This window comes from Orcinus orca, chromosome 8, assembly GCF_937001465.1.
Source record: "Orcinus orca chromosome 8, mOrcOrc1.1, whole genome shotgun sequence".
In the NCBI taxonomy this organism is placed as follows: domain Eukaryota; kingdom Metazoa; phylum Chordata; class Mammalia; order Artiodactyla; family Delphinidae; genus Orcinus; species Orcinus orca.
In genome coordinates this window covers 95761887-95783295 of record NC_064566.1, presented here as the reverse complement: position 1 = coordinate 95783295, position 21409 = coordinate 95761887, and the positions used below count along the sequence as shown (strand labels likewise).

The window sequence follows — 21409 nt, the reverse complement described above, 5'->3', positions numbered from 1 at the left end:
TCTGGGCAGCTTGCAGAGCCTGGCGAGCTGCTGGCAAGGAGCTATTGCCCCTCCCCTGTCACTGAGACTGCCCTCAAGGTAGCAAAACAGACTTCTGCTGATGAACTGGTACGAGTAGGCATCTGGCCCCATAGCTCCCCGATATATCACTCCCTAACCCACAAATGACCAAGAACTCGGGTCTGCTACAACAAAAGAAACTTTATTTAAAAATATTTTTTTACAGACATGGGTGCCTGAAAAAGCTCTTTAGTTAACTGTGTATGGAAATGAAAAAAATTAATAAATAACATTAGTATAACAGAACCTCTAAACATTAATACACTGGCAAAACAAAAACGGACTTAAAATGAAAATGAATCTTAAAGCTCTGCTATTCTCTGTAAGAATATTTACCTTCTGTTTTATTCTTTACAGGTGAGAATGATTAAATACTGCTAATATAATTTTTTTATATTAATGACACATTTTTAAAATAGTCCACAAAAATCTCATCTAAGTTTTCATTTTGTTTTATTTTTAACACTGATATACAAATGGGACTCTTCATTCTGGAGAAAAGTATCAAGTTCTCTCCAGCCCCACCCAGGCCAAGAATGTCAAAATCCTGAATAAGGAGGACTTTGAAAAGAATTGTTTCTATCTCCCAATTCTTTATTAGTTAAAGGCAGGGAAGAAGTGAGAAAAGGAAAAGAGATAAGTAAAATGTCATCATACAGAAAACTTTTTTTTTTTTGGTCGAAACCTACAGTGGCCACAATACTGAGGACAGGCTTCTGTTCCGGTATGTGGTCCTTGCTGCCCTTCCCAGGGGAAAACTCGCCCCTGCAGAGGGCACTAGTTGCTTAATGCTCTATGTCTGAAGTTTTCAAATGAAAGGAAAGCCAAGTCTAAGGGACAGGCAGGAGGTCTAGGCCAGTTCAGGACCCAGCAAAAAGACAAGACAAAACGAACAACCAAACCACCTCCCCTCTTCGGGAGGGTCCACCCTACACTGTTCCATGAAGTTGGGTCATTAATAGGATCGGGAGGCTGGGTCACTTGAAATGGTCCAGAGTATGCCTGGAAATCATGGAACGTTCTGTCTCTTCCTGCTGAACACAGAACATTCAACCTGATAACTGAGATTCTGACTGGAACCAACCAGATGATCCTGGGATACAATGCTCATTTCTTCCAACTAAGCACCGTGGCAGGGAGAAGGGACCGCGGACACGCTGCACCTGGGGGTCACCTCCCCAGGCACACGGAGCACTTCCTCTCCCCTAGACCAGAGGGACTAATGACACTCAAGGTAGAGGAGCTAAGACTCTGGTATTTCCATATTAAGTCCTAAAATGCAGCCTGGGATACAGTGCTGCCTTAGAAAGGCACAAAATGTTTGGCTTTTTTTTTTTTTTCAGTGTGCTAAAAATTGTTTTGTTTTGAATAAAGGAAAAAAAAGATATATAAGGTTAAAAATCCCAAGTCACCACAGCCAGAAAGCAGATGTAGGAGGTACCTCATAGCTGCCACACCCCTACCACACGTTTCAGCAGGAGGTCAAGGCCAAGACACTAAAACAGTGCTGAGAAGGGCAGGTCAGGAGAGGAGGTATCCACTCTCATGGGCATGGCTCACTCACCCAGACAGCAGAAGGAACAAGCCAAGGAAGAGAAAACATGTGGTCTACAGACTTGTAAGCAGTTCTCTGCCTCTTCAGTCTCCAGACAGCCATAAGCATGGCCACCCTCACCCAGGACAGGGTCAGAGGTAGACAGGGCGGAGGGAACTGACACAAAGGGCACATCAGCGCCCATGCCAGAGTGCCAGGCGTGGGCACACTGCACACCCCACTTCAGGGCTTCAGCATGGAGGCAGCGCAGGGCCTGAGGAGGCTCAGAGAGCACGTACGGAGCAGTACTCCTCTGGCCTCCCAAACCGGCCCAGGGGCAGAAGGAGAACTGCGGGAGAGCGCCTCACACATTCATTTTGGGGACTGAATAAGAACACGGGGCCGGGCAATCAGAACTCTGATTTGTTCCACTGCCAAACCAGTAGGAGACGCGAGGTTCGCTTTCAGCCTCTGCTCTCCACAAACACAGGGAGCGGTCAGCCACATTCTTCTCAAGCACTGAACAAGGGAAGAGGCAGCGAGATCTCCAAACAGTTGTTAGTCTGTTAGTCAACAGCTGGCCCTCTGGCACCATGCTCTCCAGCCAACTGCGAGTAAGCCTCCAGGCAGGCCTCGCTCTCCCCACCCCGATCTCCCCCACTTACTCCTGGGCTACTTTCTGGAACCAAGAAAAACTGGTGCTCGCCTTTGAAACCAACCCAGATTTCCTAGAACTCTGTGAAGGCGAGTGGCACCGCTATCCCTCTGCCCCTTAATTCTGGCGCCTAGAAGGGAATTTCGAACACACAGGCCCCAGCCTTCATCACGGGCCTCAGTGTATATCTTTGGATTATTAGGTTACTTCTGTGTACATCAAATGACTCCAGTAGTTTAAAAAAGTTATAAGTGATTATGAAATGCCTTAATAACACAGGACAGGCTCCCGGATGAGATAAATAAGATCAAAAGATTCAGGCAAGCAGAAGCACAGTTTTAAAAAACCAAAAAATAAAGGCTTTACTATAGGACGACAAAGGAAGCAACTGGACAGGGCGGACAAATGCATCCTGTCTAAAGAGCTCTCAGTAAAAAGTTTCTCTAAATTGGAATCTATACCTAATTTATATCCTGGCAACTGTCCCAACTTTATAAATTCTTACTGGCAAAGTAGTTTCTGAGGTACCTCGGAAGGCCTGCCTAAGAATATTACTGCAGAGCTCCCCTCATAGAGGAAAGACCAGATAAAAGGGTGGGGAGGAGGGCTTGGAGGGAGGCAGGCCACGGGCCCATAGAATGAGTATGTTCTCAGCACTAAAACCTGAAGAGAGCCCAGAAGTCCATGGGTAGGGGCTACAGTGGATTTGTGATCTGCTCTCTAAATGAAATCAAAGAAGCCTAGAAACCTGAGACTGAATGAAGGCTAAGAAATGTCACCTAAGAAAAGATTAGCTCCAGAACAGGAGAAACTGGTCCTAAAGAGGGAGGTAAGAAATCTTGGATGCCAAGACTCATAAAGGGAAGAAAAACAGGAAATAAAGCAACAAAGAAGACAGTAACCTAAATTAACTTTAACCTAAGCATTTCCTCCAAGTCCCAGACATAGTCCCATGCCTGCCTTTCCACTCTCAGAAGAGCAGTATGGTAAGTTTTACTACCAGAGTAAAGTATTTTAGGGTATCTATCCCCGCCTCCCTGAGAACCTCCCCCTGCCCCTGCTTCCCATCTGAACCAGCATGCCGCTTCTGCCCTGTGTGGCAAAGTCGGGGGTCGATACCTGATCCATGTGCTGGGCTGATCATAGTCTTTCTTGAGAATATGAACCAAGAGGCACTGGGAATCTGTTAAAACGGTGATCCCATTTAATGGTGAGCTGGGGGTCGTGAGGACTGGGGTGCCTGTGTTGGGGCCATGCATACCGACAGACCGACGAGCAGGAGAAAGGACTAGCTGCAAAGTTTCTCAGCTCCACGCAGAATCAACTGTACCGCTTATCCTGGGTTCTGGGAAATACCCTGCGTCCGTATGATTCCGTCCTTTCCCCTGCTTTAATCCTTCTGTTTCTTGCATCCAAAGGACTGCTCAACAGGACGGTCAAAGATACAGCCCTGACCTTCTTCCACTATGCATCCATCTCCGTGCATTACATGGCTACACGCATTTCTAAAGAGAGACTGCTAATGTAGACTGAGATCAAAGTAGAAATAGTAATGCTTTATGCCAACTGAGAATACTTTAGATAGAATTTCTAGGGCCTGAAGGTCTAGGAGGATAATAACGTGTTGACTTTCATCCTAAGTTCTATGGTCTCTAAGCTCCGTACCCCTAGAGATACAGGCTGACGTTTTTGAGAACTGACTGAGTTCAACCTACGCTACTGCCTGGCTCTTGGGAGACCAAACAACTGGTTGAAGATCAGGACCCAGAAACAGGTGCCCATCCCTCTCGCACGCCTTCAGCCCTTCTAAGACACAGGATCAGCTGAAAGGTTGTTGAAGGATTGGAAAACAAGTTCCATATAGAATGGGAGATGGTGAGAGGTCCCAGAAGGGTGATAAGAAAACTTCCTTACAAAGGGGATCAGAGGTACAGGCAGCTCAGTAAAAAGATCAAGGAAGGCACTAGAGTGGAAAGGGGTCTGTAGGCAGATGCTTTACTTAAACATTTAACTGCCCTATTGTGCAACTCGGAGCCGACATACCAACCCACCACCAAACAGATTCTACTTAAACACATAGAAATGGTGGGTATCCATGAGGTTTACATGGAGGAATCTCCCAGACATTGTCAAAGCTATGGGAAGACAATAGGGGTTAATGGGAGTGTCTTGAACTGATTTTTAACCAGGACAGCTCTATAAGGAAATGTCTACATAAAAGAGCTGTGAATGTAACCTGCACAATCTTATTGGGAACGGCTATTTTAGGGCCAAATGCACATGCTAGACAGCCCAAGTACAACCGCTCAACATCAGTAAACCACCATATGGTGGCAGGGGAGAACACAGAGCTGACACTTCACGCTCATGGTAATCACTCATAAACACTTGCTGAATGAACAAACACAATGCTAGAGCTAAGCCAATAGTCAGAACACCGTTATTCCATGGGCAGTGGTCACTGCAGAGTCAGAAGGGCCAACAGCAAGAAGGGGGACTTACAGTTTGGGAAGAGGGCCTATATCCCTCCGCCTACAGTTTGGGAAGAGGGCCTATATCCCTCCGCCTTTCATGATGTGAGGTAGGAGATATTCTGCACTAACGCCATGGCTGATCACACACAAAAAGGTCTACATCTTGTTAAAGAGAACATATAGCTGGTCCCTATTTTGCAAGCAAATATACAAAAATTCATGTGGAAGATTGCTGACTGGACCATAAAATATATTTTACCTTTCTATAGAGGAAATAAATATTTTAAGTGTGAGGAATAGCAACCCCCCAGCTTTTTTTTTAAATCCACAAAACAGCTAAATGATACTAATAGTACCACCCCACACCCTGGGTCCTGGTGTTGAGAGTCTGTACAGGGAGCAAAAGAACAGAAGAATGGCAGAATACGTAGAGTGACACTGGGGGACAGAGAGAGCTAGTGGAAGAGAATGGCCATCCACAGATATATATCACTATTTATATAAATATTAACACATAAATGCTGAGACGATAAACTGCCTAATCTATTATTTACCTAAAGGGAGGTATATCATTGAGCCCACAGGGTTTTTCCACTTTGATAACTCCTGACTTTAATGGAAGGAGTACAGCAAGTGCAGCTGATTAAGTACTGCAAAGCAGGCACCCGGCAACAAGGCCGGCTGTGTAAAGCCCAGGGAGACGTGGGGAAGCAGAAGGCCAGGTTGAACAGAACAGCCTAGTGCACTTGAGAAAAAGGAAAACATCAAAGTGGTTTTTACCTTACTTACCTGACAGGTAACAGAGGAGGAACCATTTGTAATTAAGAGCGGGAAAGGGGATGTGTTTGCCGAAAATGGCGAAATTCAAAGCCCACTTGTGAAAGGTCAATTTTAGTTAAAATCACAGCAGAGCCAAAGAATTAAAAGTTGCCATACAAATGGAGGACGAAGAATGGGTTATCGGTGCCTTAGTCAAAGGAAAATTGAAGAAGTTAAAGTTTTGGAAATATCCTCAACACAAAAGCCACGCAAAAACTTTCCTGAGCCTCACCTGGCAATCTCAGGCGTGGACCCAGGCGTGACCTCAGAGCATCCAAAGAGAAAACCCCTCACAGAATGGTCTAAGACCCTGAACACCTGCAGATACATGGCCGACAAGCTAAGAACCAAGCCATGCAATGGCGCACACCCAGTTCAACCTGGATCCCCACGTTCAACACAGGGATCTGACACCTAGTTTGGGGGCTGACCTGACGAGCCTCGAGCGTATTCCGTTATGAAAAGAAAGGATGAACCTGCCTTTAGCCTAGGTAAGTGAGGATGTAATCTTCAAGGAAGATTTGGGATGCACTCTGAAAAGGCAACAGATATGCAGAACCAGTGCTTTGTTCTCTTGATAGATCTTCAGACCACGGGCAGTATCTACAGACAAGGAAAAATTCCAGTGTGGAGAGGTATGCAGACTGCGGCCATTTTCTCTAGCTCTCTGTCTAGGGCTTCGACATCTAAACAAAGTGCAAAACTGAACGCTACCACAAGTGAAACACTACGCTGGCTTTGAGAAGGAGATGCTAGTTACTGTTTCCTACTCTCTGCCGCTTTCCTCTGCCCTCTCCATCGCGATTCAGGCCCTCCTGCACCTGGTGGGGGCTGTATTATTTTCTGCCACGTAGAGGAGACACTGGGTAACCACAGCAAGTCAGCAAAAAGCCCTGAACTATCTCCTCTGGGAACATAAATGGCTCTGAGGCAAGAGGAGAAAATCAAAGGACCTAGGAGTAGCTGAAAGCCAAGAGAAGAGTTAAAGTTTTAGGTCCAAAGATGACAAGATGGGAAAGAAAACAGGTGTAAGGAAAGTCATTTCTCTTTGGATCTCATGACAAAACCATGATTTAGATTGTGAGGAAGGTAGATTTATCAAAGTGCAGGCTTGCTTCTGGCAAGGAGGAAGGTTACACACTGCTATAGGGAAGTCAGTAAGAGGCCCTAGCCAGAGAACTAACTGAACTCAAGTGGTATCTTGGCAGGATCTGCAGGAACGTACCAACGGTGCCCCACACAAGACTCTGAGTCTTCTTTACAAACTGGCGATGGCACAAGCTGCAGGGCTTTTCACATGTTGTCTGTCCGCAGTGAAGTCATTTATTACACCCAGTGATGTCTAATTACTGTGGGGAATGCAGTCACTAAAGAGTACATAGGACCTAACGTGAAGAAGAAAGGGGAAGGAAAGGAAGAAGGAAACGTTACATTCCCAAAGCCATAGGCACAAGAGAAAAGCAAGGGTGGCACCAAGGTAGGGTTGGTGCTAATTACCAGCAGAATGCTGTGCTACCATGGGTGGTATTCCCCCCATTCCTTAAAGGGCAAAGGAAAAAATCATCTCTGAAACTACAACCTGGCTCATATTCAAAGGGAGACACCCATATAAGCTGAAATTCACTGGGAAGAAAAACTGAAGAGATAAATCTTTATTGTCTGTTTTGTGCATTTTATGTACAACAAGGTAAAGAGCGTGTGAATGGAGCTTCCTAAGAGCTTCATGGTATTTGGGCCAGAAAGCCATGCTGGAAACAAATGTTTTCCCTTCCCATTAAGTAGAAAACCTCGTGACCTACATTAGAACACACACCTGGCACCAAGGCAACTGACTCCCACAGACTATTTTCTGGGGAGGGCGTGGAATGTATCTGAAGGCCTCTATCTCAAATCAGTCACTATGTCATTAGGATAACTAAAACACCTTTTTCAAAACAGACTCAATGTTCCTATAGAAACAGTGCTTTGGAGTGACCAGTGTTCGCTGCGAGTATCAAACAGGACCATAATGATAGAGCAACAGTACTTTTTTCCCACCTATCTACCAAACAAATCAACACCATCACACACAATAAAGAACATCCTATAAGCTGCTCGGCTTCAGTAAGGCTGGTCATAGCAAGCCCACTGCCAATGACAAGACGCCAAGAAGGAGGAGGGGGGAGGAGACTGAGGAAAGGACAGAGGGAGGGTGTTTTAAAAATACAAGACTTCAGCTATGCACATTATAATCCAAGCCAAAGGGGAGTGTTGGAGTTGTAATACACACTGGGGCTGGGTATAAAACCACAGTTGCTGGCAGTCTTTAAGATTCCTTCTTAAACCTCTTGTGCTAATTCCCTGCCTGGGATTAACACACACAGCAGGTAAATCTTATAATCACAGGACACACACAACCACAGACAGACAGACAGACAAGACGCACACAACCACATCCTTAACCTAAGAAAGTCTTAAGTCCTCAATTAGGATTTACAGCACAGTGCTTCTCCGACTGCTTTCTGGACCGTTCCCCAGGTAGGCTACCACTTAATAAAAATCCACACTCTCTCCAAGTGGGGAGGGACTGAAGGACACCTTCAAATGCACTCTCAAAACAAATAAAATAATAAAGCATCCTAGCTGCTCCATTCTCATTCCACTGCTTTGAAATCTTGGAACCACAGATGTGATATCCCACACAGGGCAAGACCTCATTGTGAAGTCTCCAAAGGAACCTCTCTGCCCTTTTAGGTGCTACTCGAGCAAGAGCTCCCGGCTCCTCGGTCCTCTAAGCTGCGGCACGGAGTGGGTGTGCTAGGTGGCTACATGGGCAGGAGAAGAAATAGAAACAAATTCCCGGAGGATGTTTTTGGCCATTTCAATATTGTTGTGGGCAATGACCAGAGCTTTCTGAATGTCCTGGTAGGAGTATCCCTGACTCATGAGGCTCTCAATCTCGCTGGAGAGCTGCGGTGAGGTGGCGGCGGTGCTTTGCTGACAGCTACCTGCTTTTCGTTCAGAGTTGATTCTCCGAGGGAACGGTTTGGGTGGCCTCTCAGGAACTTGGGAACCCTCAGCGAAGTCTGGAAGAAAGAGGAAAGAGAATGTTTGCAACTCGGGGCGGGGCGGGAATCCTCATCCGATAACGATGTGCTAATACGAGATATTACGGACCTACTGTCCGTCAGGTACACGTGCGGTCACAAGGCGGGGTTTTACCGTTTCAAGGGCTTCTGTCTACAGCCTCCTCCCCTCGCAGCACAACAACCTTCTAAAGACACCACGCGCCTGTCCTACCGACAGGGACCACGCTGCCCTCCACACAGAACACCTGCACCTGCACCACGCTTTACACTGAGCACCAAGTTTTCACACACATCACTGCCTGAATTAGTTAAAAAACACTTCTGAGGGGCCAGAGAAGACGCTAAACTTCTCCCTATACAAATAAGGAAACAGAAAGAAGTCTAGGTTGCAGTGAAGAAGCATTAAACAAGGTTGGGTGGGTGGGGACCACTGCCTGTTTGGGCAACTGGACGCCATGTATCCTTTTCACCAGCTGTCCTGAAGGCTGTCTTCCATTTCTAAAGTGACAGCAACTCTGGCTGCTGCCCTCCCAGGCGGCCACAGGTGCAAGAAGAACAGTCCTTAACAGTCAAGGCTCAAATGCGGGCTGGCTCCAGGCCTACTCAGTGTGCTTTCCAGAGCTGGCACACCTCCTCTCCAATGGGACAGGGACAGCGCCCAGAAGTGTGGTCTGAACCATCAAAATGAATTACTACTGTCACCATGCACGCTCAAAAGAGCCAGAAATCCTATTAATACTTACCCCCAGTGCAGGAAGAGCCAGGGTTTAAGGAACAACCTCATTTCTAAGTCTGGCAAAATCCTCAAGAGCCTGAATACAGTTTAACTTCCTAATTTGGGACCCAGGACCAGCTTTCCTCCCACTTCAGTCCACTCCTTCCAGCTACTGACTTACTGTCACCAGGCAGTCATCTCTGTTTCAGTATAAATAAGAAGGCATACAGCATTTCAGGACAAACCCAAGGTAGCCTGGAGACTCACTCGTTGTGGGATCACCTTCCAGAGACAGCCAGCCGAAGGAGGAGCTGGCGTTGGAGATGTCAGAGAGCGTGCGGCGGGCCAGCACTGCGGGCACAGGTGGCTTGGGGACATCGTACCCGTCGTCTTCATTTTCTGATTCCTCAGGGCCAGTGTTGGCATGGGCTGCAGCCAAATTCCCTTCACCTAGAGAACAGTTTGTGCAGTTATCTTCTTTCTCCAACGTACTTCACCTTCTAACATTTCAGTACGGGGGCATCCGTTCATTCAAACACATACGGAATCAAATGGTTACCGAATAACCACTAGGGGCCAAACACCGTGTGGCCCTGTGCATAGAGATAAAAGAAACAGGGAAAATAAGATCTGCACCAATCCTGCAGCTCTACTTTTCTGAACATGTCAAAAGCTACCCTTGCCAAGGTTAACAGTCACTGATGTCCAAGACTCAAGCACCGCTTTATAGCATTCATTCAACATTTTCATCTGCAGTTCACCTTGGAAGATCAGCCAAAGGGCCCTGTTGTGTGCACTGCCTTCCTGAACTTTCAACTTGGTAAGCTAGTTAGTATGGGAATTGAGTATTCACCACCCACACACACAAGAATTTCATCAGTGTTGAAAAGCAATGGGAATAAGAGGGAGCTAGCTGTCAGCACTGCCGATCCAGGCCATATAACACAAAGGCCTCCAGGCCCTAGAAGGATGAAAAACACAAAAGGAACTAGCTGTGTAAATGGGAAATAAAACAGAGGAGGTGGTTTTACTGCCGTAGATCAAAGGTATTTTGCCAAGAAAATTATTTACGAATATTCCGCGTAGGTCAAGTTCTCATTGGCCAAACATTACAGGCTCATTCCTCCGGCACATCAATGATTGTTAACGTAGCAGAACGACTACTCACCAAAGGTGCCGCTCTCTGTGACAGACGGTGCCGCCTGGGACTGAATATTATACATTGCTTCGTATGTACAACTATCGATCTGCTGGTTACAATCACAGGCTCTGGACCAGAAGGAAAGTGGCATAATGATCTTCAGAAACAGAACTCTGTTATCCGCAAACTTATTAAGATATACCTATTCACAACTTCTCTAGACCCTGATTCTATCAAGAATCTCCATCCTCCTCTTGCCAGTATCACTAGTACATATCAAAAGATTGACTCTTGTTACTAGTAGTAGCTGTGTATGTTTTTGAAATTACTGTGATGTTGAAGAAACATTAAGTGGAATTGCTTACAGCTGCAAGAAGCTTAAAACATTAGAGGTTACACACATCTTTCTGCTTCATTTCTGGCTGGGTAATGCTATGTGCAGGCAGCAAGCCAAACAGGTGAGTTGGTGTCAACTGAATTCCCAAATAGGATTGTTGTGAACCTACCGTGAACTCTGGGTTGTCTCCAGAGGCCACTTCACTTCTGGCTTTTGAAGTCCCACAGGCCTAGAGGAAGGAGTCATATACTCTGTGTCCTCCTCACTTTTACACTGCTCCCCAGGTGGCGGCTTTGGCACAGGAAGAGGTCTGGAAGATGAAGAATAAAAAACAGAAAAAGAAAACAAAAAGAATGAACTGCTTTGCAACTATTTGAAATAATTTGAAAATCATTGTAGAAGAAATATATAACATCCTACAATGTTCAAGATACTCCTAGTGAAAAACAGCACGTACAGCACGATTCCATACACACAAAACTGGCAATGAGCATGTCACATGTTGCTGATCACGGTCTGACTCTAGGTGGTAAGATTATGGATAACTTATTTCTTTAGCATCACTTATCTGTGTTTTCTAAATATTATTATAATTAACACATACTATTTTCATAAAGAGAAAAGGATCATTAAAAGGGTAATCCAAAAATTTTAATTCTTTTTGTTGATGATGTTAATAAAAAGATACAATTGCACCTCTTACTCATTAAGCATTTTGGCAATACACACTTTAAACCATTCACATTCTCTTGTCACAGTAATTCTACCTTGGCTGCATCTCTGGCTATGTAAAAAGACGTTCACTGAAGCAAAGTTATTACAGTAAAAGCTTTTAAACAAAATAAATATACAACAACAGGGAATGATTAAATATATGATGTTACAGCTACATTACATAATAATATGCAATAATTAAAAGTGAGGATTTGGGGGACTTCCCTGGTGGCACAGTGGATAAGACTCTGCACTCCCAACGCAGGGGGCCCATGTTCAATCCCTGGTCAGAGAATTAGATCCCACATGTATGCCACAACTAAAGAGTCCGTGTGCCACCACTAAGGTGCCTGAAAGACGCAACTAAGGAGCTCTGGAGCTGCAACTAAGGAGCCCACCCGCCACAACTAAGGAGCCCACGTGCTGCAACTAAGGAGTCTGTGAGCCGCAACTAAGGAGCCTGCCTGCTGCAACTAAGACCCCATGCAACCAAATAAATAAATAAATATCAAAAAAAAAAAATAAAGTGAGGATTTTGAAGAACTTTTTAACTGATAGGAAGAAATGCCCAAGATATAATGCTAAGTTTAAAAAAAGGGAAAACATAAAACTACATCTTGATCTAAAACATATATACACTTTACATGTCTGTAGCTATGGCCAAGTAACAAGCACTGTCTAACCGTCTGCCTAGAACAGCTAGCTATAAAAGCAGGAAAATATGCAAAAGAAAGAAGGCATTGGAGAGCAACCAGGCAGCCAAGATTTGAGAGGCCAAGATTCCAGAGAAAAGGAGAATACACTACAGTAAGCCCCATATTAGGGGTTCTGAACTTGGGGTTTCAAGGTAGTTTCAAGAGACTGAGGAGAGAGGGATTGGAATTTGGGCCAAGGCACGAGGGGTCAAAAATCCTGGAGAAGGGAACAGTAGAGAAGTAGGTTTGAAATTCTGCCTGTAATTTTCCCCAGAGCTACTGCGAATCCTTAAACCACGTATGAGTGGGACTAGATTCTGATAAACCAGGCAAAAAGTAGTAGTACTTTGGTTGTCTTGCCAAACTAGAGAGACAAAGTTGGAGATAACAGACATGGCCTTTAAAATAATTATAATTTATATATTCCATTAAAACAGAGGATGGAGAATTTTATTAGAAAACTACAGAATAATTTTTTTTTTTTAATTCACATGGAAATTCTAGGACCTAAAAACACAGTATTTGTAAATACAATGGATGGATCCTGGGGCAGATTAGAAACTGCAAAACAGAAGATTAGGGAACTGAAATAGAGCAGAAACTATTCAGATTCAACTAAACAGAGGAAAAAGAATGGAAAACACAAAAATGAGCATAAGAGCTATATGAGGTGTGGTGAAAAGGTAGAACTTTCAGGTAACTGGAGTCACAGAGCGAGAGGAGAAAGAGACTGCACTATTCAGTGTATTTTAAGAAACAGCGTACCCCTGAAACTAACACAACATTGTAAATCAATTACACTCCAATAAAAATTTTTTAAAAAAGAAAAAAGAAATAGTGGCTGAGATTTTCTATGCTGAATTTTTCTTTCTTTCTTCTTCCTTTTCTTTTTTTTGGTCGCGCTGCCCGGCTTGTGGGATTTTACTTCCCGACCAGGGATTGAACCTGGGCCCTCAGCAGTGAGGGTGCAGAGCCCTAGCTACTAGACCGCCATGGAATTCCCAGTGGCTGAGATTTTCTAAAACTGATTAAAAACATCCAATGACAAAATCCATAAACTCTACAAACCTTAGAAGGATAAATATAAAGAAAACTACACAGACGCATTATAGTGAAACTGCTGGGATCCAAAAACAAAAAGGTTTTATAAGTAGTCAGAAAAAGAATCATGCCCTTAAAGGGGCAACATTACGCTAATTTTCCAACAGAAACAATGAAAGTCAGAGGGCAGTGGGATGATATTTTTAAAGTGCTGAAAGAAAATAACTCCAGTTCAGAATACAGCTGACCTCTGAACAACATGTGCTTGAACTGCACGGGTCCACTTTTACCCAGATTTTTCCCCATAAATACATACTACAGTACGACACAAGCCACAGTTGGCTGATTCTGCAGATGTGAAACTGTGGATACAGAGGGCCCACTGTAGTTATATCTGGATATTCCACTGCGGGAAGGGTCAGCGTCCCTAACCCCCAAGTTGTTCAAGGGTCAAGTGTACTATGTTTAGTGAAAATATCTTAAAAAAAATGAAAGTGAAATAAAAGATATTTTAAGTCAAGCAAAATTTGAGAGAATCCATTAATAGAAGATACACTAACAGCCCCTCCTCTTTCTCTCCCCGCCACACCCTGTCTCTCTAAAGGAAGTGATTTGGGCAGAAGGAAAAAGGTTCCAGGTGGAAGTGTGGTAAAGCAGGAAGAAATGAGTAGTGCTATAGTATAAATATGTGGGAAATTTAAATGTCCAGAAAGTGTTAAGAGGGACTGATTCAAAGTAGACTCTAATGAGTCAAAGGGATATGTTGGAATCCCTAAGGTAACTGTTAAAAGAGTATTAGGAGCGAAACGGTATAATAAAAAATACTTTAATCCCAAAGAAAGAAAGTAGGAAAAAATGAACACAGAAAAGATGGGGAAAATGGAGAAAAGAGTAGGAACAAATATTCCAATTATTTTTAAACAAACAAAAAACAATGCTAGACTGGATTTAGGGGGGAAGAAAGCCAACAAGTATATACTACTTACGAGAAACATACCTTCAATGAGGACACAGAAAAGTTGAAAGTAAAAGGATGGAAAAAGATCATGCAAACACTACAAGAGAGCTGATGTGGCCATTTTAATACAAGTAAAAACAGACTAAAGCTGGTTAGAAGCAGAACTAGAGAGTAAATGGAATAATCAAAACAATTATCATTTAGTTGATAATTCTAAATTTCTATGTATCCTAATTACATATACTAAATACATATACAATACAAACTGATAGACCTAAAGGAAAAAAGAGAAACCCACAATTATAGGGGGAGAATTTAACACACTCCTCTTGGTATTTGACAGAACATGTGTAGACTTAAAAAAAAAAAATCAGCAGGAAGATAGTATAGTTGAATACAATTAAAAAATGACACATACAGAATGCTGTGCCCAACAACTGCAGAATATACATTTTTATAAAATGAAGGTAGTAATATGTATGGAATTTACCATAAACTAGTCAATAAAGGTCTCAACAAATAGCACAAATTGAAATCACAGAGTATGGTTTCTGACCACACTGGAATGAAACTAGGAAGCAGTAACAGAAGAGTAACCAGAAAATCTTCCAATGTTTGAAAATCAGGCAACACATAAATAACTGATGAGTCAAAGAAGAAATCACAAATGGAAAACCATATATTTTGAAGTGAATGATAATGAAAACAGGACATATCAAAATTTGTGGAATGCAGCTACAGCATCTGTTATGGACTGAATGTTTGTGTCCTCCCCAAAATTACTTTTGAGGTCCTAATCCTGAGTGTGGCTGTCTGTGAACATGGGGCCACATCTGAGGAATTAAGGTTAGATGAGGTCCTGAGGATGAGCCCCTGACTCAGTAGGATTGGTGTGCTTATAAGAAGAGACACCAGAGAGCTTGCTGTTGCTCTCTTTACCTCTCTGTGTGTGCACGTATCAAGGAAAGGCCATGTATCAAGGACATACTGAGAAGGTTATGCAAGCATGTAAACCAGTAAAGGATTCCTCACCAGAAACCAAATATGCTGACATCCTGATCTTGGACTTCCAGCCTCCAGAACTATGAGAAAATTAAATTCTGCTGCTTAAGCTGCCCAGTCTGTAGATAGTATTTTGTTATGGCAGCCTGAGCAGATTAATACAGCACACATCTCATGGAGCTAGAAAAATAACGAATAAAACCTAAAGGAAGTTGGAAGAATAAAATAAAGAGGAGAAAGCAATGAAACAAAAAGCAGATACGGGCTTCCCTGGTGGCGCAGTGGTTGAGAGTCCGCCTGCCGATGCAGGGGGACAAGGGTTTGTGCCCCGGTCCAGGAAGATCCCACGTGCCATGGAGTGGCTGGGCCCGTGAGCCATGGCCGCTGAGCCTGCGCGTCTGGAGCCTGTGCTCCGCAATGGGAGAGGCCACAGCAGTGAGAGGCCCACGTACCGCAAAAACAAACAAACAAAAAGCAGATACTCAACGAGGATTCTGGGAAGATGGTAGAAGTTGTCTGATGTAACTATTTTGGAACTCTAGAGTCTGTTGAAGGTTTGTAACTTCCAGGTGAAGACTGGGAGGCTAAATCGCTGTTAATTTCAGCTCTTAGCATAGTAGCAGCTACCCATTCTCAACCCTGCCACATAGCAGGCAGCTGTGCAAATGTTCCTGGAGCAGCCTGCACACAGCTTGCAGGAGCCAGGGTGGCACAAAGGACTCAGCCCTCCAAATATTGGGAATCTGTGTTCTGATTGCTGATTGCTGCTCCTGTTCACAGAGATGCTGACAAAGGGGCAGCAACCACTGTTGTTGCACCTCCCAGCATTGTTGTAAGCCCCTCCTGCTCTGGCTGAAGTGACTTCCATGAGATTTTAAAGGAAGATGTGGAGAAAATCAAGAAAATGATATGTGAACAAAATGGAAGTATCAACAGAGACAGAAAACCTAAGAAGAAACAAAAAAGAAATTCTGGAACTGAAAAGTACAAGGGAAATGAAAAAAAAAAATTACTAGAGGGATTCAAAGGCAGATTTGAGCACCGAGAAGAAAGAATCAATGAACTTGAAAGACAGAACGATGGAAATTATCAAGGTTGAGGAACAAACAGAAAGAAAAAGTATTGAAGAAAACTGAACAGAGCCCAAGGGAGCTGTTGGACATAACACCACCAAAGGACCAACATATACATTGTGGGAGTCCCAGGAGAGAGAGAAAGAAAGGGGCAGAGAATATCTGAAGAAATAAGGGCCAAAAACTTCCCAAAATGATTAATATAAACATCCAAGAAGTTCATTAGACTCCAAGGAAAAGGAACTCAAAGAGACCCACATTTTCAAAAGACAAAGATAAAGAAGGAAGCAAAACATCACGTACGAGGGATCCTCAATAAGATTATGAGCAGACTTCTCATCAGAAGTTTTAGAGGCCTGAAGACAGTGGGCCGGTATATTCAAAGCGCTAAAAGAAAAAAAAGCTGTCAACCAAGACTCCTACACAGGCATACCTTGTTTTACTACACTTCACAGATGGTGTTTTTTACAAATTGAAGATCTGTGGCAACCCTGTATCAAGCAAGGCTGCTGGCACCATCTTCCCAACAGCATTTGCTCACTTCAAGTCTCTGTGTCACACTTTGATAACTCTCAAAATATTTCAAGTTTTTCATTATTATATTTGTTACAGTGATCAGTGATCTCTGATTTTACTATTGTAAAAATATTATGACTTGCTGAAGGCCTGCGTGACGGTTAGCATTTTTTAGCAATAAAGTATTTTTAAATTAAGGTATGTACATATATATTTTTAGACATAATGCTACTGCACACTTAAAACCACAATATCTCTAAGGTATGCCTGTATCTGGTAAAACTGTCTTTCAAAAGTGAGGGAGAGGGGCTTCCCTGGTGGCGCAGTGGTTGAGAGTCCGCCTGCTGATGCAGGGGACACAGGTTCGTGCCCCGGTCTGGGAAGATCCCACATGCCGTGGAGTGGCTGGGCCCGTGAGCCATGGCCGCTGAGCCTGCGCGTCCCGAGCCTGTGCTCCGCAACGGGAGAGACCACAACAGTGAGAGGCCCACGTATCGGGTAAAAAAAAAAAAAAAAAAAAAGGTGAGGGAGAAATCAAGACATTCCCAGATAAACAAAAGCTGAGGGAGTACATGACCACTAGACCTGCCCTGAAAGAAATGCTCAAGTGAGTCCTGCAGGGTGAAATGAAGACACTAGACAGTAATTTCAAGCTGTATGGAGAAATAAAGACTTTAATAAGGGTAAGTACATGGAGAATTATAAAAGCTAGTACTATTGTAACAATGGTTTGTAACTGTACCTTCTGGTTTTTTCCACATGATTTAAGACAGCAATACATTTAAAGGGAAAGTGTAAGAGCCACTATTACTGTAACTTTGGTTTGTAACTCCAAATCTCTTTTTCTGCATAATTTAGGAAACTAATGCATTTAAAAGAACTAGTTCATGAACTCGTTTAAAAAGAACTAGGGGCACACAATGTATGAAGATGTAATCTTGTGATCAACAACCAAAATGGGTGTGGTGGAGCTGTAAAGGAGAAGAGTTTTTGTATGCTATTGAAGTTAAGCCGGCATAAATTCAAATTATAGTGTTATACCTTTGGGATGTTAAATGTAATCCCTATGGTAACCACAAAGAAAATATCTATAGCGTATACACAAAAGGAAATGCAAAAGGAACTTAAACATTTCACCACAAAAACCCAACTAAACACAGAAGACAGTAATGCAGGAAATAAGCAACAAAAAACTACAGGGCATACAGAAACCAAATAGTACAATGACAGAAGTCTCTCCTTATCAGTAATTGCTTTAAATATAAATGAGTTAAACTCTCCAATCAAAAGACAGAGACTGGCAAATTGGATTAAAACACACGATCCAATTATATGCTGTCTATAAGAGACTCTGATATTATACTAATATCAGAAACAATAGACTTTAAATCAAAAAACGTTACAAGAGACAAAGAACATTATATACACTAGAAGATTTAAAACTTATAAACATTTATACACCGAATGACAGTAAAATATATGAAGTAAAACCTGACAGAACTAAAGGGAGAAACAGACAGCTCTACAAAAACAGCTGGAGATTTCAATACGCCACTCATAATAATGGACAGAACAAGAGGACAGAAGATAAGTAAAGAAACAGAGGACTTGGGCTTCCCTGGTGGCGCAGTAGTTAAGAATCCGCCTGCTAATGCAGGGGACACAGGTTCAAGCCCTGGTCCAGGAAGATCCCACATGCAGTGGAGCAACTAAGTCTGTGCGCCACAACTACTGAGCCTGCACTCTAGAGCCTGTGTGCCACAACTACTGAAGCCTGTGTGCCTAGAGCCCATGCTCCGCAACAAGAGAAGCCACGACAATGAGAAGCATGCGCACTGCAATGAAGAGTAGACCCCGCTCACCAAAACTAGAGGAAGCCTGTGCACAGCAACGACAACCCAACGCAGCCAAAAATAAACAAACAAAATAAATTAGAAAAAAAAAATCTGAATAGACCTATAACTAGTAAGGAGATTGAATCAGTAATCAAAAAATCTCCCAACAACAACAAAAAAAGCCCTAGACTTGACAGCTTCGCTGGTGAATTCTACCAAACATTTAATGACAAACTAATACCAAATCTTCTCAAACTTCTCCAAAATTGAAGAGGGAACCCATTCCATGAGGCCAGCATAACCATGATACAAAGCCAGACAAAGACATTACAAGAAAAGAAAACTACAGACCCATATCCCTTATGAACACTGATGCAAAAGTCCTCAACAGAATGCTAGCAAAAAGAATTCAGCAGCGTATTAAAAAGATTATATACAATGAATTACCAAGTGGGATTTATACCTAGAATACAAGAATGGTTAAATATATGAAAATTGATCAATATACTACACCACATCAACAAAGAAAAAAATACCACATGATCATCTCATTGATGCAGAAAAAGCATCTGAAAAAACTTAACACCCTTTTACGATAAAAATACTCAACAAAATAGATAGAAGGAATGTACCTCAACATAGTAAAAGCCATATATGAAAAACCCATAGCCAACACCATACTCAATGGTGAAAGACTGAAAGCTTTTCGTGTAAGATCACAGACAAGGCAAGGATGCCCACTTTAACCATTTCTGTTCAGCATAGTACTGGAAGTTCTAGCCAAATCAATTACGCAAGAAAAAGAAATAAAAGGCATCCAAATTGGAAAGGAAGAAGTAAAATTATCTCCGTTTTTTCAGATGATGTGATCTTATATGTAGAATACCCTAAAGACTCAACAAAAAAGCTGTTAGAACTAATAAATCAACTCAGCGAGGTAGCAGGATACAAAGTCAACTCACAAAAGTCAGTTGCATTTCTATACATGAACAATAAACAACTTAGAAACGAAATTTCAGAAACAATTCCATTCGTAATGGCATCAAAAAGAAGAAAATACTTAGGAATTAACTTAACCAAAGAGGTGAAAGACTTGTACAATAAAAATTACAGGGCTTCCTTGGTGGCGCAGTGGTTAAGAATCCGCCTGCCAATGCAGGGGACACGGGTTCGAGCCCTGGTCCGGGAAGATCCCACATGCTGCGGAGCAACTAAGCCCGTGGGCCACAACTACTGAGCCTGTGCTCTAGAGCCTGCGATCCACAACTTCTGAGCCAACGTGCCACAACTACTGAAGCCCACGCGCCTAGAGCCGGTGCTCCGCAACAAAAGAAGCCACCGCAATAAGAAGCCCGTGCACCGCAACGAAGAGTAGCCCCCGCTCGCCGCAACTAGAGAAAGCCCGTGTGCAGCAACAAAGACCCAGTGCAGCCAAAAATAAATAAGTAAAATAAATAAATTTTTTTAAAAAATTACAAAACACCACTGAAAGAGATTAAAGAAGACAAATAAACAGAAACACATTCCATGTTCATAGATTGGAAGACTTAATATTGTTAAGATGTTAGTACTACCCAAAGTGACCTACATATTAAATGCAATCCCTATCAAAATCCCAGTGACATTTTTTGCACAAATAGAAAAACTCCAGACTTCCCTGGCGATCCAGTAGGTAAGACTTTGCCTTCCAATGCAGTGGGTGTGGGTTCAATCCCTGGTTAGGGAGCTAAGATCCCACATGCCTCACGGCCAAAAAAAAAAAAAAAAAAAAAAACACCCCAAAACATAAAACAGAAGCAATATTGTAACAAATTCAATAGACTTTAAAAATGGTCCAGGGGGGCTTCCCTGGTGGCGCAGTGGTTGAGAGTCCGCCTGCCGATGCAGGGGACACGGGTTCGTGCCCTGGTCCAGGAAGATCCCACATGGCGCGGAGTTGCTGCGCCCGTGAGCCATGGACACTGAGCCTCCGCGTCCGGAGCCTGTGCTCCACAGCGGGAGAGGCCACAACCGTGAGAGGCCTGCGTACCGCAAAAAAAAAAAAAAAGGTCCAGGGACTTCCCTGGTGGTGCAGTGGTTAAGTATCGCCTGCCAATGCAGGGGACACGGGTTTGAGCCCTGGTCTGGGAAGATCCCACATGCCGCGGAGCAACTAAGCCCGTGCGCCACAACTACTGAGCCTGCGCTCTAAAGCCTGTGAGCCGCAACTACTGAAGCCCGCGCGCCTACAGCCCTAGCTCCGCAACAAGAGAAGCCACCGCAATGAGAAGCCCGCACACTGCAACGAAGAATAGCCCCCACTCGCAGCAAATAGAGAAAGCCTGCACGCAGCAACGAAGACCCAATGCAGCCAAAAATAAATAAATTAAATAAAATAAATTAAAAAAAAAAAAGAGTGTGGTGTTGGCATAAAGACAGACATATAGACTGATGGAATAGAGTGGAAAGCCTAGAAGTATCAACAAATCCTCACATATATGGTCAAATGATTGCTGCCGACCTTTTCATTGTTTTTTGTTTTTGGCCACACCGCGAAAGTGTCCCAGTTGGCTTTTTTAAAAATTTCTTTTAGGGACTTCCCTGGTGGTCCAGTGGTTAAGACTCCATGCTTCCAATGCTGGAGGCCCGGGTTCAGTCCCTGGTCAGGGAACTAAATCTAAATCCCATGTGCTGCAACTAAGACCCAGTGCAGCCAAATAAATTAATATTTAAAAAACAAAACCCAACAAAAATTGCTTCTTTGAAAAGATTAATAAAATTGATGAGCCCCAG

At 43.2% G+C, this 21409-nt stretch overlaps 1 protein-coding gene across 3 annotated transcripts in view; it reads right to left on the bottom strand.

The window, feature by feature from the left end:
• Positions 1 to 183: 183 nt before the first annotated feature.
• CBL (Cbl proto-oncogene) overlaps positions 184 to 21409 on the bottom strand; it is an 88890-nt gene continuing 67664 nt past the window's right edge. For all 3 annotated transcript variants that reach the window (XM_004273300.3, XM_049712963.1, XM_049712964.1), the window contains 4 exons: positions 10973 to 11113; positions 10494 to 10594; positions 9593 to 9775; positions 184 to 8607 (listed from right to left, as the gene is read on the bottom strand). In XM_004273300.3, the coding sequence (XP_004273348.1) occupies positions 8339 to 8607; positions 9593 to 9775; positions 10494 to 10594; positions 10973 to 11113 (694 nt within the window). In that variant the 3' untranslated portion in view covers positions 184 to 8338. The remainder of the gene's footprint in view (positions 8608 to 9592; positions 9776 to 10493; positions 10595 to 10972; positions 11114 to 21409) is intronic.